At 29.6% G+C, this 24384-nt stretch overlaps 1 protein-coding gene across 1 annotated transcript in view; it reads right to left on the bottom strand.

The window, feature by feature from the left end:
- Positions 1-298: 298 nt before the first annotated feature.
- Positions 299-24384, bottom strand: part of Arr1 (arrestin 1) — a 39515-nt gene continuing 15429 nt past the window's right edge. The window contains exons 2-8 of the mRNA XM_075356016.1: positions 22427-22617; positions 21230-21408; positions 19550-19685; positions 18661-18818; positions 13202-13345; positions 6394-6523; positions 299-714 (exon numbers count right to left, since the gene is read on the bottom strand). Of these exons, the coding sequence (XP_075212131.1) occupies positions 607-714; positions 6394-6523; positions 13202-13345; positions 18661-18818; positions 19550-19685; positions 21230-21408; positions 22427-22617 (1046 nt within the window). The 3' untranslated portion in view covers positions 299-606. The remainder of the gene's footprint in view (positions 715-6393; positions 6524-13201; positions 13346-18660; positions 18819-19549; positions 19686-21229; positions 21409-22426; positions 22618-24384) is intronic.

Here is a 24384-nt window from a genome sequence, read left to right as displayed (position 1 = left end):
TGGAGGCTGAGTACATTCATAGTGTTGATAAAAAAATCAATTTATTTTAAACAAATCAGAAGTCAGTTTTGAAGTAGCTCTCATACAAGCAATGAAAAATAAAAACATGTGTGTTTATATTAAATCAGACATAAGAATGAATCTGTTAATTAGAAGAGGAAGTTATAAACAGAAAAGGAAGTTTAAACATATACTTTTAAGTTATTTTATTACATCAATCATTATATAATAATACAACATGAATCAAGATATCATCAGTATTTTGATTTATTAAGTTAATTTGATATGTGTACACCAGAATTTCTTTATATTACAGTTTTAATTCTGAAATGTTTAATTTTTGAAGACATTTGACATGTAATATTATTTAAATAAAATATTTTTCTTTATTATTTAAAACTTATCTTTTATTAAGTATTACTTCATTTTCTGTGCAAGTTAAATGAACTGTATTACAGAATAATGAATAAATAAATAAATAGGCTAACATAATTCAAAAGCCTTTTTTCAATGAAAAGTAATTTACAATAGTATTTAATTTACACCGATAATATGTAGCAGTAAGGTTAACTCCATTCTTAATGATATATTATTTTAGATAAATAATTAACAGACTGGTACAGCTGTCTTTGAATCAACATCTACTGTATCTTGATGGAAATTTTCTATGTCAGCTTGGCTATCAGCATGAATCACCTTTGGACTGGAACCAGGCTGAAAATCAGTAAAATAAATAATGTTCAAAATAAACATATTATATAATCATGAAAATATTTAATAGCTACATAACATACTCTCTTTATCCTTTTACATCATGTTACACATTAACTGTTCTTATCCTTTTACTCGTACATTATGTTACACACATTAACTTATCATTTAATTACATTTAATATTGTTGCTTGGTAGAGGAAACCTCCTGTCTGTTAAAAATAAAATTTTACAGGAAAACCAAATACACTAAATAATGATAACTTTACTATAAAACAATGTAGATGTTTTGAAGCAAGGTTCTATGGTACAGTAAAACATGTTAAATATGTTTTTGTCTGTTGTGAATGTCTTAAAATAAATAAACCCATAAATTAATCTGTTGTAATTAGGAGGTTTGCACATAACTTAAATGTCATATGAAAGGTATTACTGAGTAATAAACAATAAACATTTTTTAAATGTTGAAAAAATGGAATTAAGAAAATTTGTTTAACATATGAAATCAAACCTTTTTTTTAAAAAAAGACAGAAGAAAATACTGATACCATCATACATTAATTAAACATTATTAAAATTAAGGGTTTTCTTATTCCATACATTTCTTCTTCATATGGGTTTCATTAGATTCCCAATGTGAATGTCATAAAATGAATGATGATCCTTCTCTTTCTTAGGAGAGTACTTAGATATGCTGATAGTTGGTAGATTCAAGTATAACTTTTTAATATTTTGGGGTGTCTTAAGATCAGGTATTCTTTGCAAAAGAATATTCCACTAATCTTTGAAATTAGCCTTGTAATGTACCTCAACATGTGGAGTGTAATTTAGTTCATAAATTTTACTCACAACTTAGTCACCTGATTTTCTTCCTGGTCTGACCAATTTAAGTTAGGTTTTTGCCCATTATATTTCTTGAAAAACATATGATCAGAAACTACATTTTCAATGTAACAGATGTTTGCTTCTTGTCATGTGCATTTGTACAATGTTTATCAATCGGATAGTGCAATAACTAGAAAATTGAAAAAAGTATTCTCTAGTACTATGGGCACTTTGAGTCTACAATCACATTTCCTTTCTGTAAAAAACAATTGTTCAGTTGTAAATAGAATGAATTATAAAAAAGATCACTTGAGGCATCTGTCAAGGTTTTTTCCTGTTTTGATAGGTGCTATTAGGTGCATCTATTATCGAAACAATGCTTTTAAAATTATTGTTCATGGCATAATCTACAATATATGAGGTAAATTTGCTGCAGTGGCATTACCTTTATGCCAGACATATAAATTTGAATCATTACCATTAAATCTACATACTGTAAGTTCTGGACTTTCAATTTTATTCTACAATACATCAATGGTGCCTTACTAACCAGACATGTTGCAGATCCATTTTTAAATGCTCAAAACTGTCTTGAAAATTTCTTTGATCTTACTTTTCTCTGCTCAAGCAGAATCTTTAAATAATTCTTGCAATGTTATATTCTTCTTCACCAATAAACCCACTTTTATATCCATAACAAGTATTTCATTGATCTTTTCATAGTGTGAATAATATATTTTCCTTTTTTAAAAGATTTCTTGTTTTTTCATAGGGTGCTGTTTTTTGTTTTTCTTCACACCATTCTCAAAAAAACCCTAAACATATGTGCTACTTTTAGAAAAACAGATTCAACATACTTGTATAAAAAGATTCAACATTAATATTCTTTTTAAATTATTTTCTGCAGTAGTGACTTGGCAATTTTAGTATATCAATAAGCCACTCTTTCACTATGTTTTCTTACGTAAGAAACTATTCTATTGTTTATACAGAACAATCATTTTATCATGTATATCACGATATTATACACTATAACTCCACTATGGACTCTAATACAGAAATACTCACTTTCATTTGATTCATGGAATGTAGTTGTGCACAACTGGTAATATCTTACTGCAAGTGTTGGAAATGTCCACCATTTTCCTGAAGGCAGGTACAAACCCTTCACACTATATTTTTTTACACCCTTCGTAAGATGTCCAGGCTAATGGAATTCATCTCTGCAGTAATGGCTCAGTCTAGGTCTTGCAGAGCATGTAGGTCTACTTGATATACACGTCCTTTAAAAAAACCCCAAAGAAAGAAGTTTGTGACAATAAGTCAGAGGAACAAGGGGGGCGCCACAGACCTTTTGAGATCATGTAAACATATCTTCCAAAAATTCCATGGTGTTTTTGGATGTATGCCATATTGCCTCGTCTTGTTGCAGGTAATAATATTGTTCATTAGGCTGGAGAAGAGCTACAAATTTTCGAGCTCAGTATTCATTATCGAGAAATCGCACACCAAATCCTATCTTCTTTGAGTGCAGAGGCAATTCATGTAAGGTGGGTGGATTGACCAGTGGATTTATTAGTGTTAGTATTTAGTATTGAGAGTTTTCAATTAACTCTCATTTTTGCATCATTACTTTTATCCATGTGTTTATGTTCACATTTTCTTCACCTTCTAATTCTATATATGGTTGGATTTAGAGATGAGAGATATTCAACATTATATCTGAACAGTTTTTTCGGCACAAATTTTTCAGCTATGCGTATATCCCATTCTTGGCTGTTTTTGATCCTGTTGGGCAAGAGGACATCATGAAATCTTTTTTTTGTTCTATTTTTTCTCTGTTTTAGTAAACTGTAATTTCTTTTTTAGCCTTGTTGAATAATATTGCATCAAACTGTTTCAATTTACTGAAGTAAATAAACTCGTAAATAAACTTTTAAGTCCCAAAAAAAGAAGGGTTTGAACAGGATTCATGCTTAAAATATCAATTTTTTTAAATTTAACTTTCAAGATTGAAAATCTAATTATATCTAGTACTAATATAAAGGTGACATGAGAACTTTTTTTTTAAAAAAGGGTGTCCCATTGGATTCAAATTAAGAATTATAATTTTTGGAGGGATTTTTTTATAATTTCTCATACTTTATCTGTTTTTAAAATTGTGGTTGTTATTAATATTATAAGAGGTAACTATCAAGCAAGGCAGTCAAATGGGACCTAGATTTTTTTTACCAATAATTTTATTTTATCTCAATTATATTATTAATAATAATTTATAATTTTTAAGGTGGAATCTGACTCAAATCATTTTACTGAAAATTTTTATCTTTTGTGCAATTGAATTTTAAATATTGCATAATTAAGTTATTAATAATTAAAAACTCTATGATGTATATGAAACAAAAATTTGTGAAGGTGAAGTCAGGAAGTAATGCAACCCTTTGCTAGTTTTTTGTTTCTTTTCCTCTTACATGTTTCCTTTGTTTTTCATAATTGTCACTATATTCATCTGCTTGGTAGTTTTCTTCATTATTTAACTGAACAATGTGATTTAATTTCATTATTAGACCTTTGACTGTGCATTTCTGTCATCAACTCACATCATAATCTTGACCATCACTAATAAATGACTAACTAAATGTGGAAATTCTGTTAAAAAAACTTGTAAAGAATTTAATTATGAGAAAACTGACGTAACTTAATATACTCTATGAAAAACAAAATAAAAATTAAATTTTATTATTAAAAACAAAACTTAATAGGAGAAATGTTATGAATTTGTAAACAATAAATTAAGACATTTGAAAATTTAAAATACTTAACTTACATAAAAAAAACACTTCCTGTGGTTTTTACTTCTTAATAATAGTCTGAAAATGTACTTTTCAACTCATATTTTGTTGACAATCTATGATTATCTTCGCGTTCCTTGATGAGAGCAGCAGCATGAGAATGCAAGCAAGCAATCAGCTCATCACATGTATCTACTTTTGCTTGCATACCTTGCGTTTCACTCATCCTCATAAAGAGTAATCTAAGGAAGTAAGGTCCAGTGGTCTAAGAGGCTAATTTATTGTCCCTCTACGTCCAATCTATTTATCAGTAAATTTTTCATCTAAGTATGGTCTTACTTCATTCATGAAATGTGTTGGTGCTCCATCAAGTTGATAATACATTTCAATTCATTTCACCAATGAGAAATTTTTAAGCACTGTAAGAAATTCATTATTTAAAAATTCCAATTTTTTCTCCCCACGCGACATTGTTCTAGTATGAAAGAGCCTGATTGGTTGTTGATTATGCCACAGCAAATGTTCACCAAAAATCGCTGCTGGAAATTTGATTCAACTACAGCATGTGATTTTTCTTCAGTCCACCCATGCGAATTCCATGAGTTGTTTACAGGTAAAAGTAACTTCGTCTGAAAATAACAAGAACCAAAGTAAGCAGTAATTAGTGTTAACCCTTTGACAAAACTGCAATTGCCTGCAACCTAGTCACCAAGCTGGAGGTGTTGAACTTTCTGAACATAAGGATGTAGTCCATGAGAATGTATAATTTCCTCCAAATTGGACTTTGCGGAATGTTGAGTCATGTAAAATGTCTTGTGCTCATTGTAGGACTAAACTGTACTACCTGAAGAATGCTTTCCTTTTCATCATTAAAAGGAAAGCATGATGACGTTCAGGTGAAACATGGTTGCTGATTGCCGCGAAGTGTACCTTTCTCACAAAGATTATTAAAAATTCCACAAAATACTTTACGGTTTGAAAAACTACTTGTAAAGAATACGTATGTCTTCCACACCAGCAGGATCAATTCCATTGTTTTGTTTTTAATAATAATAGTTTATGCATTTATTAGTCATTTAACAAAGTTATTATACTTCAGACTTAAAAAAAAAAAACATGTTTTTTGTCACCAAATTTTTCTGTTTTACAATGGATATCATGAAAACCAATGGAGATACAGTTCTGGGACCTGTTTTATTGAATTTTTCATATCACCATCAAGTTTACCACTTATAAAACATCTTAAAAATTTATGACCTCATTTCATCAGAGAAACTGTAATCTGGGTAAAACATTTTGCTAGCTGTAACTTGATAACAAAGCTTTTTCAGACATATGTTTGTATGAACTTTTTTCCTTATTTTAAACTCTAGAATCAGTTCCCAAATTATCTCCCTTTCCTCCTGAATCACTCTGAATAATTATTGTAGGTTCTGTACAGCAATGTATTATCCTGCCTTGTATAACTGTAACTACTAATACTCAAAATATGCCATTTTCTTTTCTTTAGCATTTGTCAATGAAATATGTAATGATTTTTTTTTTTCTTTTTCGTTAACTTATAAGCTGTGTTATTTTCCAACTCTGGCTGTTATGGAATCTTTACTCTCTGGATTTAAGTTTAAAAGAAGTCCACATCTTTGAGCCTTTCATACTTTTAGTATAGATATTCATTACTGCATTTGCATTATTTATTAACTTATTTTACATTCTGCTCAACACTCATTATACCTAAAAGTAATGTTTATTAATGTTACATCTAAGCACATTCTTATACCTAAACAAATATTCTCAATATACTTGTAGGGAGTTTGAAACAATATAATTTTTTCTTACATTTGACCAGTTTACAATAATAGGAAAAATATTCATAAATTATACTCTGTGTAATGAAACAGTAAATTCATTTGTAGTACACTATAGTTACATCTCATTTCATAAAATAAAAACAAACTTCACGCTGCCTGTTGTAGTATGATTTTAAAAACATCATTCTACTAAAGCCATGAATTCAGTAGATAATAAAGTAGTAAAGTATTAAAAAACAATTATAACTTAAGTATACCTTGGGATTCATAAGAATAAAAGGTAACTCAGCTGTTACTTCACCTCCAAGTGCTCCTAGATATAATTTTACTTTTACAGTGTAGGAAACAACAATACCAAATGCATCACGTACATCTGGAGAAGCTAATCTAAAAAAAGAAGTTAAATAATTATTACAAAGTAAGCAGTATTACACATAGATTTATTGAGTGGAAAAAAAATTAATTCACATAAATTCATAGATGTTAATTTTTAAATATTTTAAATAAATTCTGTATTGCACATTAAAATATAAATATATTTTAATTCAGAAAATGTACATTTATACATAGTAATTTTAATATGAAAATAATTCATTTAAATTAAATATTTCAAACTATTTTCATAAAGTATTAATAATTGAATACAATTAATTAATAATCTTGGTGAATTAGTGATACACTAGACAAGATTAATTATAAACTATGATTGGATTTAAAATAGCCCAAAATACAAAGGTAGTACAAATATAGGTTTAGGTAGTACAAAAGAACATATTTTTTGAATAAAAACATTATAAATTATAACTGTATTGTAAAATTCAGTTATGTTATATTTTTCTATATGAAATTATTATATTAAAAAAAAAAAATATGTATTTGCCCAGATACATCAGGGAAACCACAGTGAAACCTTGATCAGAGCAGCATCACAAAATATAAAAGCTTTATGATGATGCTAAATAAACAAAATAAGTATAAAAGAAAATTTAGAATGACAATAAAAATTATTTGTCATATTTTATTTATACATGTAAATGAAGGTATGGAAAATTGAGGGATGTTTACATGCTTTACTTTAGCCTACAATTATTCAACTGTGCCCTCAGATCTTGTAACCTGATTAAACTCAATTCCAATGTCATATAATGGTGAAATTTTACACAGGGACATAAGTAGGACGACAATACAATATTTCATTGATAATTCCATATATTTATATATAGGTATATTATTTTTCTAAAATCAATCCTTTCAAGACCCATATCACTGCACTAATAATTTAAATATGTACTCAACTCAATCCACCTAAGTACAGAAATAAGACAAATACCCTGCAGCTTTTTTACACTCATAAAAGCTACAGCAGATAGCAGCACCTTTATAGATATTACATGAAATATTTAATTAAATAGTGCAGTACTGTAGTATTTGGCTAGCCATATACATGGCATTATATATTTTTGTTTTTATTTTATTTCCTTTAATTAACTTCATATGTTTTTGTATATGTAATTGTAATTTTAATTTTTCTTATGTTTGATATGTAATTTTATATAAATATATTATATACAACTTATGATGCAGGATCCTGCAAAAGTGGTTTTGTATAAAATTATATTAAAAATAAAATATCTGATGTGGACATCACATGAATTCCTTATACACCTATTAAATTATATACACACTTCTTTTTAAAATGAAAACTTCATAAAATTTTATTTCATTAATAACTTCTAATAATTTTTCTTTTTTTTATTGTTATTATTGAACTATTATTTATTGTATTTTTTTTTTTATCTGAGGTTAATATAAATCAATAATCAAATATAATCAAAATCAATAAAAGATTAATAAATCAATATATTTAAATTTAAAAAAAAAGTTAAAAAAAGAGATGAAGTCGGATTCGAATCGATGTGCCTTTCCCTTTTAAGATCAAAATATTTCATTAATTACAATCTTTATTTGGCTATAATTCTGGAACCAATGAAAATAAGTACTTCTTATGATATATCACTGAAAAGCTCTCAATGGGAGCTTATTACTGCAATTAAGAAAAAGTACAAAATCTAAACTTTTTGGATTTTGGGCTTTTTTTTGACACTTTTGGTCAAGTCAATTACAATCAAAAGGGGAGGTGCACAAGTACATGTTACAACAATCCTAAATCCAAAATTTCAATATCCTACGGCTAATCATTTTTTAGTTATGCGAGATAAATATGTACGTACAGATGTCTTGAGTTGAGTTTAAATATATATAAGAATTTTTTTTTTTTTTGTTCAGTCATTTGACTGGTTTGATGCAGCTCTCCAAGTTCCCTATCTAGTGCTAGTCGTTTCATTTCAGTATACCCTCTACATCCTACATCCCTAACAATTTGTTTTACATATTCCAAACGTGGCCTGCCTACACAATTTTTCCCTTCTACCTGTCCTTCCAATATTAAAGCGACTATTCCAGGATGCCTTAGTATGTGGCCTATAAGTCTGTCTCTTCTTTTCACTATATTTTTCCAAATGCTACTTTCTTCATCTATTTGCCGCAATACCTCTTCATTTGTCACTTTATCCACCCATCTGATTTTTAACATTCTCCTATAGCACCGCATTTCAAAAGCTTCTAATCTTTTCTTCTCAGATACTCCGATTGTCCAAGTTTCACTTCCATATAAAACGACACTCCAAACATATACTTTCAAAAATCTTTTCCTGGCATTTAAATTAATTTTTGATATAAACAAATTATATTTCTTACTGAAGGCTCGTTTAGCTTGTGCTATTCGGCCTTTTATATCGCTCCTGCTTCGTCCATCTTTAGTAATTCTAACTCCCAAATAACAAAATTCTTCTACCTCCATAATCTTTACTCCTCCTATTTTCACATTCAGTGGTCCATCTTTGTTATTTCTATTACATTTCATTACTTTTGTTTTGTTCTTGTTTATTTTCATGCGATAGTTCTTGCGTAGGACTTCATCTATGCCGTTCATTGTTTCTTCTAAATCCTTTTTACTCTTGGCTAGAATTACTATATCATCAGCAAATCGTAGCAGCTTTATCTTTTCACCTTGTACTGTTACTCTGAATCTAAATTGTTCTTTAACATCATTAACTGCTAGTTCCATGTAAAGATTAAAAAGTAACGGAGATAGGGAACATCCTTGTCGGACTCCCTTTCTTATTACGGCTTCTTTCTTATGTTCTTCAATTGTTACTGTTGGTGTTTGGTTCCTGTACATGTTAGCAATTGTTCTTCTATCTCTATATTTGAACCCTAATTTTTTTAAAATGCTGAACATTTTATTCCAGTCTACGTTATCGAATGCCTTTTTTAGGTCTATAAACTAGAGTTCTAGGTCTATATATGAATATATGAGGGTTATTTTTTTTCAAGGTCCGATTGGTCATGAAATTAAAACCACAGTGAAAATAAAAATTTTTTTATTTGTAACAAGTATTTACATAGTTACTCTATTTCTCTACATAGTCGCCACTCCGATTTAGACATTTGTCGTAGCGTGGTACCAACATTCCAATACCCTCGTCATAGAACCCTCGTCACAGACATCGAGCTGCAGACATCTGCAGCTCGATGTCTGTGCCAAAATGTTATCCTCCTAGCCAGCGTTTCATGTGAGCAAAGAGGTGAAAATCAGATGGAACCAAGTCCGGGCTGTATGATGGGTGATCAAACACTTCCCAACGAAAACGCTGCAGAAGTTTCTTTGTTACAGCTGCAGTGTGTGGCCAAGCATTGTCATGGAGAAAGACAATGCCTGATGACAACGTTTCTCTCCACTTATTCTGAATTGAGGGCTTTTTCATAAAGTTGTCTCCAGCGTTCCACAAAGTGAAACACTGGCTAGGAGGACAACATTTTGGCACAGACATCGAGCTACAGACCAGTGTAGAAACATGGCTGAAAACACAGGCGGCTCTGTTCTATGACAAGGATATTGGAAAGTTGGTACCACGCTACAACAAATGTCTAAATTGGAGTGGCGACTATGTAGAGAAATAGCGTAACTATGTAAGTACTTGTTACAAATAAAAAATTTTTTATTTTCACTGCGGTTTTAATTTTGTGATCGATCAGACCTTGAAAAAAAAATAACCCTCGTATATATAAATAATGCAAGGGGAATATCTTGAGGAAGGGAGCTGATTCAATAAGAAGTAGCTATCAATCTGATTAATTTTGATGTCGATTCAGTATGAGTAGATCAGGTGGCTGTTGAAGCAGATTTTAAAATAACTAGTGTAAATTTACCTTCAAAAATTTATGTATGCTAATCATTTGATTCAGTTATAAATAACTGGTATTATTTATAATAATGAAAACTAAAACTGCATATAATTGTTTTTTTTTTGTTAAAGAATTAAAACAATTAAAAATAAAAACTTACTTGACAGTTTAAATTCCTGTAAAAAAAATGTGGTAAAAACATTTACCAGATTAAGAGATTTTATAACTTTTATAACTAGAGAATCTAATTTGTTCAAATGTGATTTTAAACAATTCAGTTCTGTGTAGGAAATACAAAATAGAAAAATATAATTCCTCAGACATTATTTTAAAAGAAGAAGTGTCAAAAGGCATAGAATCTCGGCAATCATGTAGGAAAAGAAACAAACAAAATTCTACAACATTGAAGAAAGAGTCACCGACTCAAGACAGATGGTTAGAGAAAGTGCATCAAAAATATCAAGAAAAGTAAGCAAATGAAGATAAAGAAACCAAGTGAGCAAGATTGAACATTCATTACTGATAAGTGCAATTGAGAGCTACCAAAACAGAATGAAGTTTGACTGGCACTTAGACGCCAGTGTAAACCCACCGGCTTGGTCTAGTGGTGAACGCGTCTTCCCAAATCAGCTGATTTGGAAGCCGAGAGTTCCAGCGTTCAAGTCCTAGTAAAGCCAGTTATTTTTACATGGATTTGAATACTAGATCATGGATACCGGTGTTCTTTGGTGGTTGGGTTTCAATTAACCACACATCTCAGGAATAGTCGACCTGAGACTGTACAAGACTACACTTCATTTACACTCATACATATCATCCTCTGAAGTATTATCGGTAGTAACGATAGTTACCTCTAAGTAACGGTAGTTACCGGAGGCTAAACAGGAAAGAGAGAGAGAGAGAGAGTTAGACGCCAGTGTAAATTGCAATATCGTGCAACAGAGACACCTCAAGACCACAAATCTCACTTGTAAAGTCAACACTAGTGCTAATTAAAATATAGGGTACTAGAGATGCCACAAGAACATGAAATTGGTTTAGAGCATAGGCATCAACATCATGAGTGAAATGCTGATCTTTCAGCACTTGAGAATGCAATCAGCACATTTTGTGATAGCATTCATGAAATTTGTACAAAATGTTATCCTATCCAGATTTCAATATTTCAATACGGAGCAACAAAACATACATACCTGACAAATATATAAAAACAAACATCATTTGCTATTTTGTCATTGCTGTTCTTTAATTATGACTAAAAAAGAGAAAAAAATTTTAAAACATGCTTTTCTTAAAATAAATAAATAACAAAAACAAAACAATTTTTACTAAAAAATAATTTTGTTTTCAAGAAAAATTACTTGTAAGAAAATTTTCTTTTTATGCATGACTAAAAAGAAAAACATGGGGTGCGCTTTCATATACAACCAGTTTGAACCAACCAATTAGAACGCATCCCATGCTTTTCTTTTTAGTTATGCATAAATAGAAAATTTTTTTTAATAAGTAATTTTCTTGAAAGTAAGATTATTTTTTACCTTTTAGTGCAAATTGAATTGTTTTGTTTTTGTTATTTATTTTTTTTTTTTAAAGAAAGCATGTTTTTAAATTTTTTATTGTACTTTTAATTACTATTATTTAAAAATTTAGTGACAGTGGGATATTTTTTCTGTGAAGGAAGTATCTTTTAATTTTATTTCAAATAAATTTGTGGGAAGATCTTTTAAATGTGTCAATTTATTAAAAATGGCAACGGAAACATAACAAGCTATTTTATTTATTTATTTTTCTTTTCATACATATAATCATGTAAAATTTTTGGTTCAAAGATTACTTACAATAACCTAAAACGAAGACTTCATGCTAATGGCTGAGGGACTACAAGGGGAACAAAACTCAAGAACATGTAACAAGGCATATTGTGAGTCCAACAAATGATCTCTAGAAAAAAAAAACTTAAAAGAGTGATATCTGTTACTTTAAATAATTTTATAACTGTCAGTATCATCATAATAATACTGTTTACAATGACACAATCCTCGTATTTTTTGGTATATACTTGTAAAGCATAAGAGAAGAAATTTCAATATATTGATACTGAAGGTCTTCAATTCAATTCCTGGGTTGGACCATTGACCTTTTAGAAATCATTTTTTCTTTTAGAAATCATTCATTTAATAATGGGAAACAGTACCTAGTAATTTTTAATTATTTATTATTTTTTGGTAATTTTACTAAAAGGCTTTCTGCATTTACAGAAGACAAGAAGGTGATCTGTACAGAAAGAGATTTGTAGTAATAGTATGTGTGGAATATCTAGGAGTGTAGTGGAGCCAAACTACAGTTTCTGAACATAGCAAACTATGGCACTTTTGTAGTTTATGCTTAATTTGTTTTAGGGTGTGAATGGTCCACTTTCATTCTGCTTTATCAGAGATTTGATTCACCAAATAAGCTTGAAGGTTTTGCTTAGAAATATAGAATGGAAATTTTGTAATGTAAATACTATGTCTGACTGCTAGGATTCAAACCCAGGATCTTCTGGATTAAAAGCTAAGACAATACCTCTTCTCTACAAAGGACAGCACTTTGGATGGTTACAGAAGGGACTGATTTCCTCCAACTTATTTCCCATTAAAATAAAAACATAAGAATAGATAAAATTATCCTTTCTGTTTATATACTCAGTCATCCATCAAAAAATTGTTAAATTTACCTTGGAAATATAAGAAAGATACACAGATTTAATTTAATACTGTAAAATACTAACTGATTCATTATTAATAGAAAAAATGTATTATAAGACAAAATACATACAGTGTAGAAGAAGCAAGATTCGTATCCTGATGTTTTAACTGACCATCCAAGGCAATTCCACGGCGTTCTTTGTTTGATTCAAGAACTGGTACCAAATATATTACTTTTTGAAGTGAAGAGCCTGGATTTATGGGACATCCTTCTCTGTAAAAGTAAGGTGATTTAAGCAATAAATACAATTAAATTACAGGAAAAAATTATATAAGCAGGTAATCAATTAGTGCTTAATAACAATTTGTATCAAGCAATCATATTCTCATTCAGAAAAACCTTTTTACTTTATATTAAATCTTTCAACTTCATATCCACATTTTTTTATAAGCGTTTTAAATTACAATAAAAACCTAGATAATATGGTAAACTGCATCTTACAATCTGGAGGTTCTGTATCAATTTTTTTTTGCAACAATAGCTAAAGCAGTTTTAAAACAACCAATTCCTTTTTAATAGTTTTAGTTAACTAGATATTGTTCTCTACATTTGTTGGCATTTACTAATGTCTAATGACCATAACTACTGATACTGTTTTAAAAAAAATTACAATATACAGTCAGCAATAGTAGTTAAAAACAACATTGTTTACTAGATTGATGTTTCTTAATTTATTGGTATAAATTTTCATTGGCTTTTGTACTTCAATGTAGAAAAATCTTTTAATATATTTAATAATTAAAAGACTTTTTTTTATTATCATATAAAAAAATATTTATGCAATATTTAATAAAATCAGTAGTTAGTTACACAGTTCATTGGAAATTTCTATCTGCTTGCTAAAAAGAATGATATCTGACCTTCTTAAAAAAAAAAAAATTGATCCAATATTTGAATAACTAAATTTAATTTTAATGAAATTTTTGCTTCAGTGCAACATATTGGAAATGCTGGTAGACATCCAATCCTTGGAATCGTCCAGAAACTGTGTTAAACTACCATTCAAAAATGAACTATGTAAATATGATTCATATTTACTATTCCTTAACCAAAAGGCTTCCTTGTGTCATATTTAAAAGATTGTACTTTTAAATAAACATAATTCATTATTATTTATTAGATTATATTTTTAAAAGATTTCATTAGATTTATATTTTAAAAGATTTTACATAATCATATACAAAAATCATATTCATATAAAATCATAATCATACACAAAATGGCAAGCATTTTGTTTCAGTGTAAATAAAATGTAACACATTCAAATTGATATACACTTTATTTCATTAGAAGTGTGACCAAGACGTGTGATTTGAATATACTAAAACATTTTGGGACTGTAGACTGTTATCCAAGAACAAGATGAAAATTAGAATTCTTAAGTACTCTATAAACTCAAATACTAGCTTATTTCAAAGTGTTTAAAATAACTCAGAATTTAATACCAATTTGTTCAGGTGTTGTTGGGATGCTACCTAAAAACGTTAATGTCTATGAAGGAAACTGATGAGAAAAACAGATTTTTGGACATGTGTTACTGATTACCTTCCACTAATAAGAGTCCAAAGAAAAAAAATTATGAATGTAACCAAACTGGAAAAAATCAAATTTTTTAACTATCTGGTAACAAACATGTAGTACTAATGGTACAAACATAGTCCATTATTTGATGAAAATAATAATAGTTCAGATATTCTGTATTAAGGAAATGGTGTAGAAGAAAAGAATGATGAATATTACTTCAAAACAGAAGAAAAAACACTGAGGTATCTTCTACATTCAGTGAGTTATGTCTTTGTAAACTGTATTTTGTTGTTTGTTACTATGCTGTCAGCAGTATCAATAAATTAATTTTACACGCCATATTCTTATACAAACCATATGATACAAGTTTTATATTAAACATCGATACTTTATTTAATTAGTTAAATAACTTGATTAGAAATATTAGGATAATTGTCAACAGATTTAGTAGAATTTAATTAGAAGACAATTACATTGTATCATTTTATGACAAATAATGATTAAAGTTTCACAAAATAATTAATTTTAATCACTTGTAGAATGGAAGACTTTATTAGAAGTAAAGATAAGTAAATAGAAGAATCTTACTTTACCATTTTAAACGACATTACTCAAATTATCATCAATGATAATTATTATTGTTGAAAATTTGAAGAATATTTGAAATGAAGACCACCTGCATATAAGTAGATAACTTTCATTAAAGTTTAAATTTATTTCAGCTTGTTATTAAAATTAATTATTTCATATATTTTAATTAATATTACATTGTTTAATAAACATCTTATAATAATCGTACAGTTGTAGGAACTTAGCACAGAAAGTTTTAATAAGTTGATTGATTTCTGAAGCAAATATGAAGCCCTCTTAAGTAAACGTATGTGCCAGCTTCATAGTATTACAACATTATGAACACAGCTTCATTATTCAACTCACAATTACTCTCCACTCAACAGGCACTCATCTAGAGCAGTGATTTTCAACCTTTTCAGCTCCACAATCCCCAAAAAGTAAAAAAAAATATATAATGAATATTTTGCCACCCACCCACAAAACTAGGTTTTGGGTTTCACAACCCTCTGAAACCTAGTTATATGTCTGAACACGTTGTGCTCTTTAAAAGAGGCATAAGGGATTGCAGAATTTCAGTTTAGTTTCAAATGTGAAGTGTGTGTCTGGTGCCTTTATTTTTCATTTTTTAACCTCCAGGACCACTGTTAGGTATTGCTTCAGAGGTTGGGATTAATGATTTATAACATGTGAAAATGCCATGTCTGTTCGGGACTCAAACCCAGGATCTCCAGATCAAAGGTCGAGACACTACCACTTGCACCAAGGAGGCTGGCTTTATTTAAGTTTTTAAAAGTGTAGTTTTGAAAATAATAATTGAGGTTTCGGTTTTTTAGTGTGCAGTCAAATGGTGTAACAGTTTTGTTTTTTCAATTAGATTCATTTGCAATTCACAAATTGGATAAATTTGTGAAAAAATCAAATGAGCTATCTAAATCCAGTGAATGGATTGGTAAAAGGACAAGATTTAAAAGAACAGTTATTTAAATTATGGTTTTATCTCACTGGATGGAAAGCCTCATTGCATTGTTTGCTTTCAAGTCCTCTACAATGAAAGCATGCCATCAAAATTAATTTGATACTTGGAAAATAAACAGCCAGATCATAAAAGCAAACTCTTGGAATTTTTTGAAAGAAAATTACATACTTTGAGAAATCAACAAGCTTCTATTTGCAAATCAAGTCATACCAATAAAAATACATTTGAAGTACCATATGTTTGTGAGATATGAACGATTGATAGGGACAGAAAATATGTTGTTTTGCAAATTAATACCTGGTCACGCAACAGGACAATGCCTTTCTGATGTTTTTTATTAACCTACTAAAAACAACACAGGTAGGACAAAATATATTGCAGTATGTAGCGATGGTACAAAGGCGATAACAGGAAAGAACAAAGGATTTCTGAAAAAATAAAAGATCGTCTTATATCAAGGGCAGAATGGACATACTGCTTCCTTCACAGACATGCCGTAGCTGCAAAAAATATGCTGAAAAATCTCAAAAAAATTCTTTGCAAAGCTGTAAAAGTGGTTAATTTTATTAAAAGTTGACCATTACAGAATAGGCTGTTTGCTAAATTATATGATGAAATGGGCGAATTTTTTATATATTTCCACCTACTTCCAATTATATTGAAAAAAATTTGGATTGAAGAAGACAATTACTCACCACAGGATAGCATGAAGATGTATATGCATGAGCTAAAAATACAATTGGTGGAGTATTTCCCAGAAGATAAAAATGATATCTTGAAGAGATGGCTACTGAATCCAATTAGTGAAAATGTTGTTGCAACTGCTAAGTCACCAGTTGAGATTCATGACCAGCTCATCAAAATGTCTACCAATAAAACGATACAACTACAATTCACATCTGATGAGTTAGATACGTTTTGGCTTAATTGTCAAAGTGAATTTGGAAATTTAGTCACAGAACGATTGAAAATATAAATCCCTTTTGCCATGACTTACCTTTCAGAAAACGATTTTTTGCCTACGATTACGCTAAAAACTAAATATAGGAATCTTCTTTTATCACTTGAAAACAATTTGCTTTTGTGTGTCTCTAATGTAGATCTACGTATGGAGAAAATTTTAAATGAAAAAAATGCAACCCATCTCATTAATTTATTTTCTTTATATATATACTTATAAAATAATGTAAGTAGAATCATTATAATGAAATGTGCATTCCAGTAATATCGGTTTGAAACATTTATACCAAAAGTGTATGCTATAAATACAATTTTTCCTAGTCATAGCTGAAAAAGGTGTTCAAGAAACTTCTTGAACATACCAGTAGTATGTTTTTAATCATATACCATATTCATATATATTTAGTATATTTTTAATCATATACCAAGTTCAAAACAAAATACTGCCCTCATTTCCCTCAACCCCTCATCCTTCCCTCATCCCCTTTTCAACAATAATCTTCAGCTTTCAATTTTTTTTAAATAAGCCTCCTTTTCTTTCATCATTGTCACTGAAATTTGCAAAAGAACCTGAAATTTTTGATCCTGAGAAGATAAATAACTCAGTTCTTTTAGCACATTCTTTGAAATAATTATAAATGCAATAACAGAAATATTACAGTATTTGAATCTTCAAGCATGCACCCAATCATAAGCTAACATTTTTTTATAGAAAAAAATAAAAACAAATTGCAGTTTGGTCTAGCTCTACATTATGCCAGTAAATGCAGATTTATCTACCTAGATAACATTTGATCGAAGGTTTAATATTATGCTCATTCTATTCTGCTTACATTTGTGTAACTGCTTCCTTTATAAAAAGTAAAACATGCTCAAAACTTTATACAAAGCTATTAACAGCTAAAATATGTAAAAGATCTTAAAGCTGTACAGAAAACAGTTTTATGATCTCTATTTATTTATGAAGATGACGCATACTTGTGTATAAACATATCGTGTGCCATCTTTATATATGAAATGGATTACTGATGTTTATCATAATTCAAGCATAAAATTTACATAATACCTGATAAAAAGAAAAAAGATCAGGTGGTTATTGTAAGGGTTATCACATTACAACAGATAGGAAGCAATGAAAGCAAATCATTCTAAAATATGGCATATTCACTCTCCAGAATAACTGACATCCTTCATCAATGAACTGAATTCAGGATTGCATCCCAGCATGCCAAGCCCACAGAAATACAGGTAGTATTCTGCACAACATGTGACTCTCACATGCACCCACAGAAGGGACTGGTCATATAGAAAATGTCATTACTATAAGAGAAAGTAACTCTTATTGGTGTTCCTTGTACCTTAGGTTTTTATACACCTCCAACCATAAAAGGAAAGTCTGGGACAAATAATATACAGCAACAAATTAATGTACCCTTTTCCGTATACACTGCCTTAACTCAATAATGAAAAATACTAGAGTAATAAAAAAACTTACTGTGTTTCTACACTAGCTACAGCTGTTCTATATTGCCCATTTTGGAATATCATTACATCAACTCCTTGATGGACCATTGCTTTAATTTTTTTCACAACTTTGTTACTGTTGTTACGAATACAGATGTTAACTGCAATTTTTTCACCATGTTGGTACAGCTATAACAAAATAAAGATAAATATTAATTTAATCCAGATTTAATTAATATCATTACATAGCATAAATTCATGCTTATGTGTGTATGTGTGTGTGTGTGTGTGTGTGTGTGTGTGTGTGTGTGTGTGTGTGTGTGTGTGTGTGTGTGTGTGTGTGTGTGTGTGTGTGTGTGTGTGTGTGTGTGTGTGTGTGTGTGAGTGTGTGTGTGTTGTGTGTGTGTTGTGTGTGTGTGTGTGTATGGTGTGTGTTGTGTGTGTGTGTATGGTGTGTGTGTGGTGTGGTGTGTGTATGGTGTATGTGGTGTGTGTGTATGGTGTATGTGGTGTGTGTGTATGGTGTGTGTGGTGTGCATTGTGTGTGGTGTGTGTGGTGTGTGTGGTGTGTGTGTGTGCCTTGATGACTTTTAAATAATTAAATTTCAAACAACTGATGTAACCAGTTAAACTGTGCATAGCACTTTAATCTAACTTTTATGTAGTTACTACTTTAAAATAGTTAATTCTGTTTTATTTAAAGTACCCTTTTTTGTTCTAAAAATACTTTCCAACTATTTTAACAATATTAAAACAGTAAATAAAAAGATAAATAATTAACAAAAACAATACTTAACAGACCAATACATACATGTAGATTATACTTAATCTCTTTAACAATTTATATATTTTTTTACCTAGAAAAAAGAAGTCACAATTATTTGATTGAAAAGTTATATTGTTATTTTTATTCTACAAACCTGTTTATCAAGAACCACTTCAAGTTCTAATTCACCAGGACTAAGCATAAAGTCCTTGCGTACAACTGTGCATGGCTGACGACCTTGTTTAGATGGAGCATATTGAATTTTTCGAATTCCCAATGACACAGTGCTCCTGAAAAGTTCAGATAGAATTAAATGAATATGTAAATATTTCTAATAAATGTTTAATGGTTAATGCTCATTTTAACATCATATAATACATTATAAACACATATTATTGATATGCATGAAATATGGTTAACATTTTGAAAACAAACAATTGGAAATTGTCACAAATGTCCTAAACTTTTACAAGTTAGTAATTTTGTTAGAATTCTGTTATTTTATTTAATAATTATATGATTCAATATATGATTTTACAATTTGTTGATCATTATTAAAGATCTTACTACTAACAGGCCAATTCCATAGATATAATGGTTGATTATGGTCCTACATTACCAAGGTCTTAAAGTTCAATTCCCAGTTTAGGAAATTTCTTTAGAAAATAAAGATTTAATCACATATTAGATTCAACCCACTGGCCTGGTCTACTTAACTCATTGTCGCAAATCAGTTGTTTAACAGCTGATTTTCGAAGTCGAAGGATCTGAGGTTTGATTCCTACTAAAAGCTAGTTGCTTTTTTATGGATTTGAATACTAGACAGTGGATACCGGTGCACTTTGGCGGTTGGGATTAAATTAACATACCTCTCAGGAATGGTCAGCCTGGGTCTGTATAATACTACAGCTCATTTACATGTCATACATCATGGAGGTGTTGCTTATTGTTCGCTAGTTGAACAGATTGCAATGTACACATTAGGAAAATAAAAATATTACATTCCTATAATTAAATAAAACCTAGTTTCATATGAACTGTTAGTAATGAATTTCAACAAATAAGATTGAGGGAGATCTTAGAAAAATTAATTTTTTACTACACCATTGTAACCAGTTACAATCGACAACTTATGAAATGAGGATTTCACATATTGGTTTTGAAAAGTTTGTAATTAAAATTAAAATTTCAATTAAAATTAAAATATAATTACAATAAATTTATTTAAATTAAAATAGGAATTTAAATTATACATTTTTATATGCAGACAACAAAGGTTTATTGTTTTAAAAAAATAAAACAATAATTTACATATTTCGACAGTCAGAAAAGTTATTCTTCTCATTACATGAAATAAATAAAATATTTGTACACACATGCCTAGGAATAATTAAGAAATATGGCAAGCCTAATATATATACTAAAATGTATATTTATCATGATATATTATGTAATTATGTATTTTTCTCAATTACCACTACAACTACTCTGTACAATATGTCAAAATCATATCTGTTAAATAAGTATAAAAATATATAATAATAAATATACTAGCGAAAATAATATGAACTGCTTTGTAGCTTCTGTTACAAAAAAAAAACAAACAAAATGCATTGACATTTGAAAAAGTGAACAAATTTTTATCTGGTAGATAAATTTCAAATAAACACATAGCTTATGAAATATATATATAAGTTAAAGTGAAATAAGTGCGCAATTTAGGTTACATACATTGACAAAGACTAGAAGCAAAATAATCATACTTATGATAATGCTTAACGCTTGCTCCAAGAAAAAGTACTGAACTGTACTTAAAGAAAAAGAGATTATTTACCTTCGATGAGAACGATCGGTTTCATTTTCTCCAGCAAATATTTTTACAAAGTACTGCACTCCACAAGGCTGTCCTTCATCTTCTGGTCCAGGTTGAATAGTTACTGATGCTGGAGCACTAGGTGGAATTGTAAATGTAAATGGAAATGCATTTGGACCAAGCTTTTTCAACAGTCTTTCCTACAAATTCAGTAATTATACTTGTATATAATTATTATCACATTCATAAATATATACAACATGTATACAAATTTTGTATATATGTATATCATAATACTATTAATACAGTCAGAACTGATTTCCACATTCCAAAATCACAAGTGAACTGAATGTTATACAATAATCAAATTTAACTTTACTCGAATTAGTAACATTACAATAACCTTACTCGAATTTAAAAAACTCTGATAAAATTATCAAGGCATTAAATAAATTGATTTCTTCACTGAAATTATTAAATCGCTCTGCTATATCTTATATACAAAAGGAGCTTTATCCTTAATTTTGTAAAAACAGTTTTTGATTCTTCTAATTAAATACACATATAAAACAAAAATTTTGAAATAGCTTTTGTCTTAATTTTTTTCTAATTTTGTTCATATTTGATATATATAATAAATTTAAAATAAATTCTTTATAATAAATGAAATAAATTATTTTCTAATTAAGTGAATTACCACATTAATACTTTCACCACTTTCATTTTCTATTGTCTAGCTTTCCCATCTATCTATCAGAGTGACAGGGAGTCCATCACTCTAAATTATGTGATATTTCTGTGATACTTCCGTGATACTTTCCATGAATTCTTTTAATAAATTATATTTTGTTTATCATACATTTTATTACTTGGAATGGGTTTTATAATAAAAATTATTTAGAAAGCAAAGTAAATTTCAAAGAAATTCTTCTAATTATTGGTCAGAAAATTTATAAAACTTATGTTCAGGTGTTTTAACTTTCTTTTTTTTAATAAAAAATAATTTTACTCATTTTATTAATTTTTTAGTTTCATAAGATTGATGAAGAAAACTCATTTAACTTTCAACTTCATCCCATACTGCTTTTTTTACAACTTACATGATTTACCAGATCTATGAGAAGTCCTAGTAATGTTTCATTACAAGGAATCTCCAAGTACAGCAAGATACAGCTCCCAGTATGTCCATAAAGCCTAAGTAATAAAGTAATACTGTACCTGGAGCTTTGTTAAATTATGTTCTCGTTTTTCAGGTGGAGGATAGACTTGTTCTGATGCCAAATAAAGCTCTTTCTGGAAATTCAGTCCCATCACTTCATCTTCTTCTCTTCCATAACGGAAGCTACATATCACTTGTCCAAATATTTTTCGTTCACGAAGGTAATCATCATGAAGTACAGCCACTCCATCTATTTGATAAAAAGAATGTTATCATTACTTAATTTTTATTTTATTCATTTTTTTAAACTAGAATTATAACTTTTTTTTTTTTTGTCTTCAGTCATTTGACTGGTTTGATGCAGCTCTCCAAGATTCCCTATCTAGTGCTAGTCGTTTCATTTCAGTATACCCTCTACATCCTACATCCCCAACAATTTGTTTTACATACTCCAAACGTGGCCTGCCTACACAATTTTTCCCTTCTACCTGTCCTTCCAATATTAAAGCGACTATTCCAGGATGCCTTAGTATGTGCCCTATAAGTCTGTCTCTTCTTTTCACTATATTTTTCCAAATGCTACTTTCTTCATCTATTTGCCGCAATACCTCTTCATTTGTCACTTTATCCACCCATCTGATTTTTAACATTCTCCTATAGCACCGCATTTCAAAAGCTTCTAATCTTTTCTTCTCAGATACTCCGATTGTCCAAGTTTCACTTCCATATAAAACGACACTCCAAACATATACTTTCAAAAATCTTTTCCTGGCATTTAAATTAATTTTTGATATAAACAAATTATATTTCTTACTGAAGGCTCGTTTAGCTTGTGCTATTCGGCCTTTTATATCGCTCCTGCTTCGTCCATCTTTAGTAATTCTAACTCCCAAATAACAAAATTCTTCTACCTCCATAATCTTTACTCCTCCTATTTTCACATTCAGTGGTCCATCTTTGTTATTTCTATTACATTTCATTACTTTTGTTTTGTTCTTGTTTATTTTCATGCGATAGTTTTTGCGTAGGACTTCATCTATGCCGTTCATTGTTTCTTCTAAATCCTTTTTACTCTCGGCTAGAATTACTATATCATCAGCAAATCGTAGCATCTTTATCTTTTCACCTTGTACTGTTACTCCGAATCTAAATTGTTCTTTAACATCATTAACTGCTAGTTCCATGTAAAGATTAAAAAGTAACGGCGATAGGGAACATCCTTGTCGGACTCCCTTTCTTATTAGGGCTTCTTTCTTATGTTCTTCAATTGTTATTGTTGCTGTTTGGTTCCTGTACATGTTAGCAATTGTTCTTCTATCTCTGTATTTGAACCCTAATCTTTTTAAAATGCTGAACATTTTATTCCAGTCTACGTTATCGAAAGCCTTTTCTAGGTCTATAAACGCCAAGTATGTTGGTTTGTTTTTCTTTAATCTTCCTTCTACTATTAATCTGAGGCCTAAAATTGCTTCCCTTGTCCCTATACTTTTCCTGAAACCAAATTGGTCTTCTCCTAACACTTCTTCCACTCTCCTCTCAATTCTTCTGTATAAAATTCTAGTTAAGATTTTTGATGCATGACTAGTTAAACTAATTGTTCTGCATTCTTCACATTTATCTGCCCCTGCTTTCTTTGGTATCATAACTATAACACTTTTTTTGAAGTCTGATGGAAATTCCCCATTTTCAGAAATATTACACACCAGTTTGTATAATCTATCAATCGCTTCCTCACCTGCACTACGCAGTAATTCTACAGGTATTCCGTCTATTCCAGGAGCCTTTCTGCCATTTAAATCTTTTAATGCTCTCTTAAATTCAGATCTCAGTATTGTTTCTCCCATTTCATCCTCCTCAACTTCCTCTTCTTCCTGTATAACACCATTTTCTAATTCATTTCCTCTGTATAACTCTTCAATATATTCCACCCATCTATCGACTTTACCTTTCGTATTATATATTGGTGTACCATCTTTGTTTAACACATTATTAGATTTTAATTTATGTACCCCAAAAT

This window comes from Lycorma delicatula, chromosome 2 (genome assembly GCF_047948215.1).
Source record: "Lycorma delicatula isolate Av1 chromosome 2, ASM4794821v1, whole genome shotgun sequence".
NCBI classification, from domain to species: Eukaryota; Metazoa; Arthropoda; class Insecta; order Hemiptera; family Fulgoridae; genus Lycorma; species Lycorma delicatula.
The sequence above is the reverse complement of the archived record's forward strand: the minus strand, read 5'-3'. Positions and strand labels throughout refer to the sequence as shown.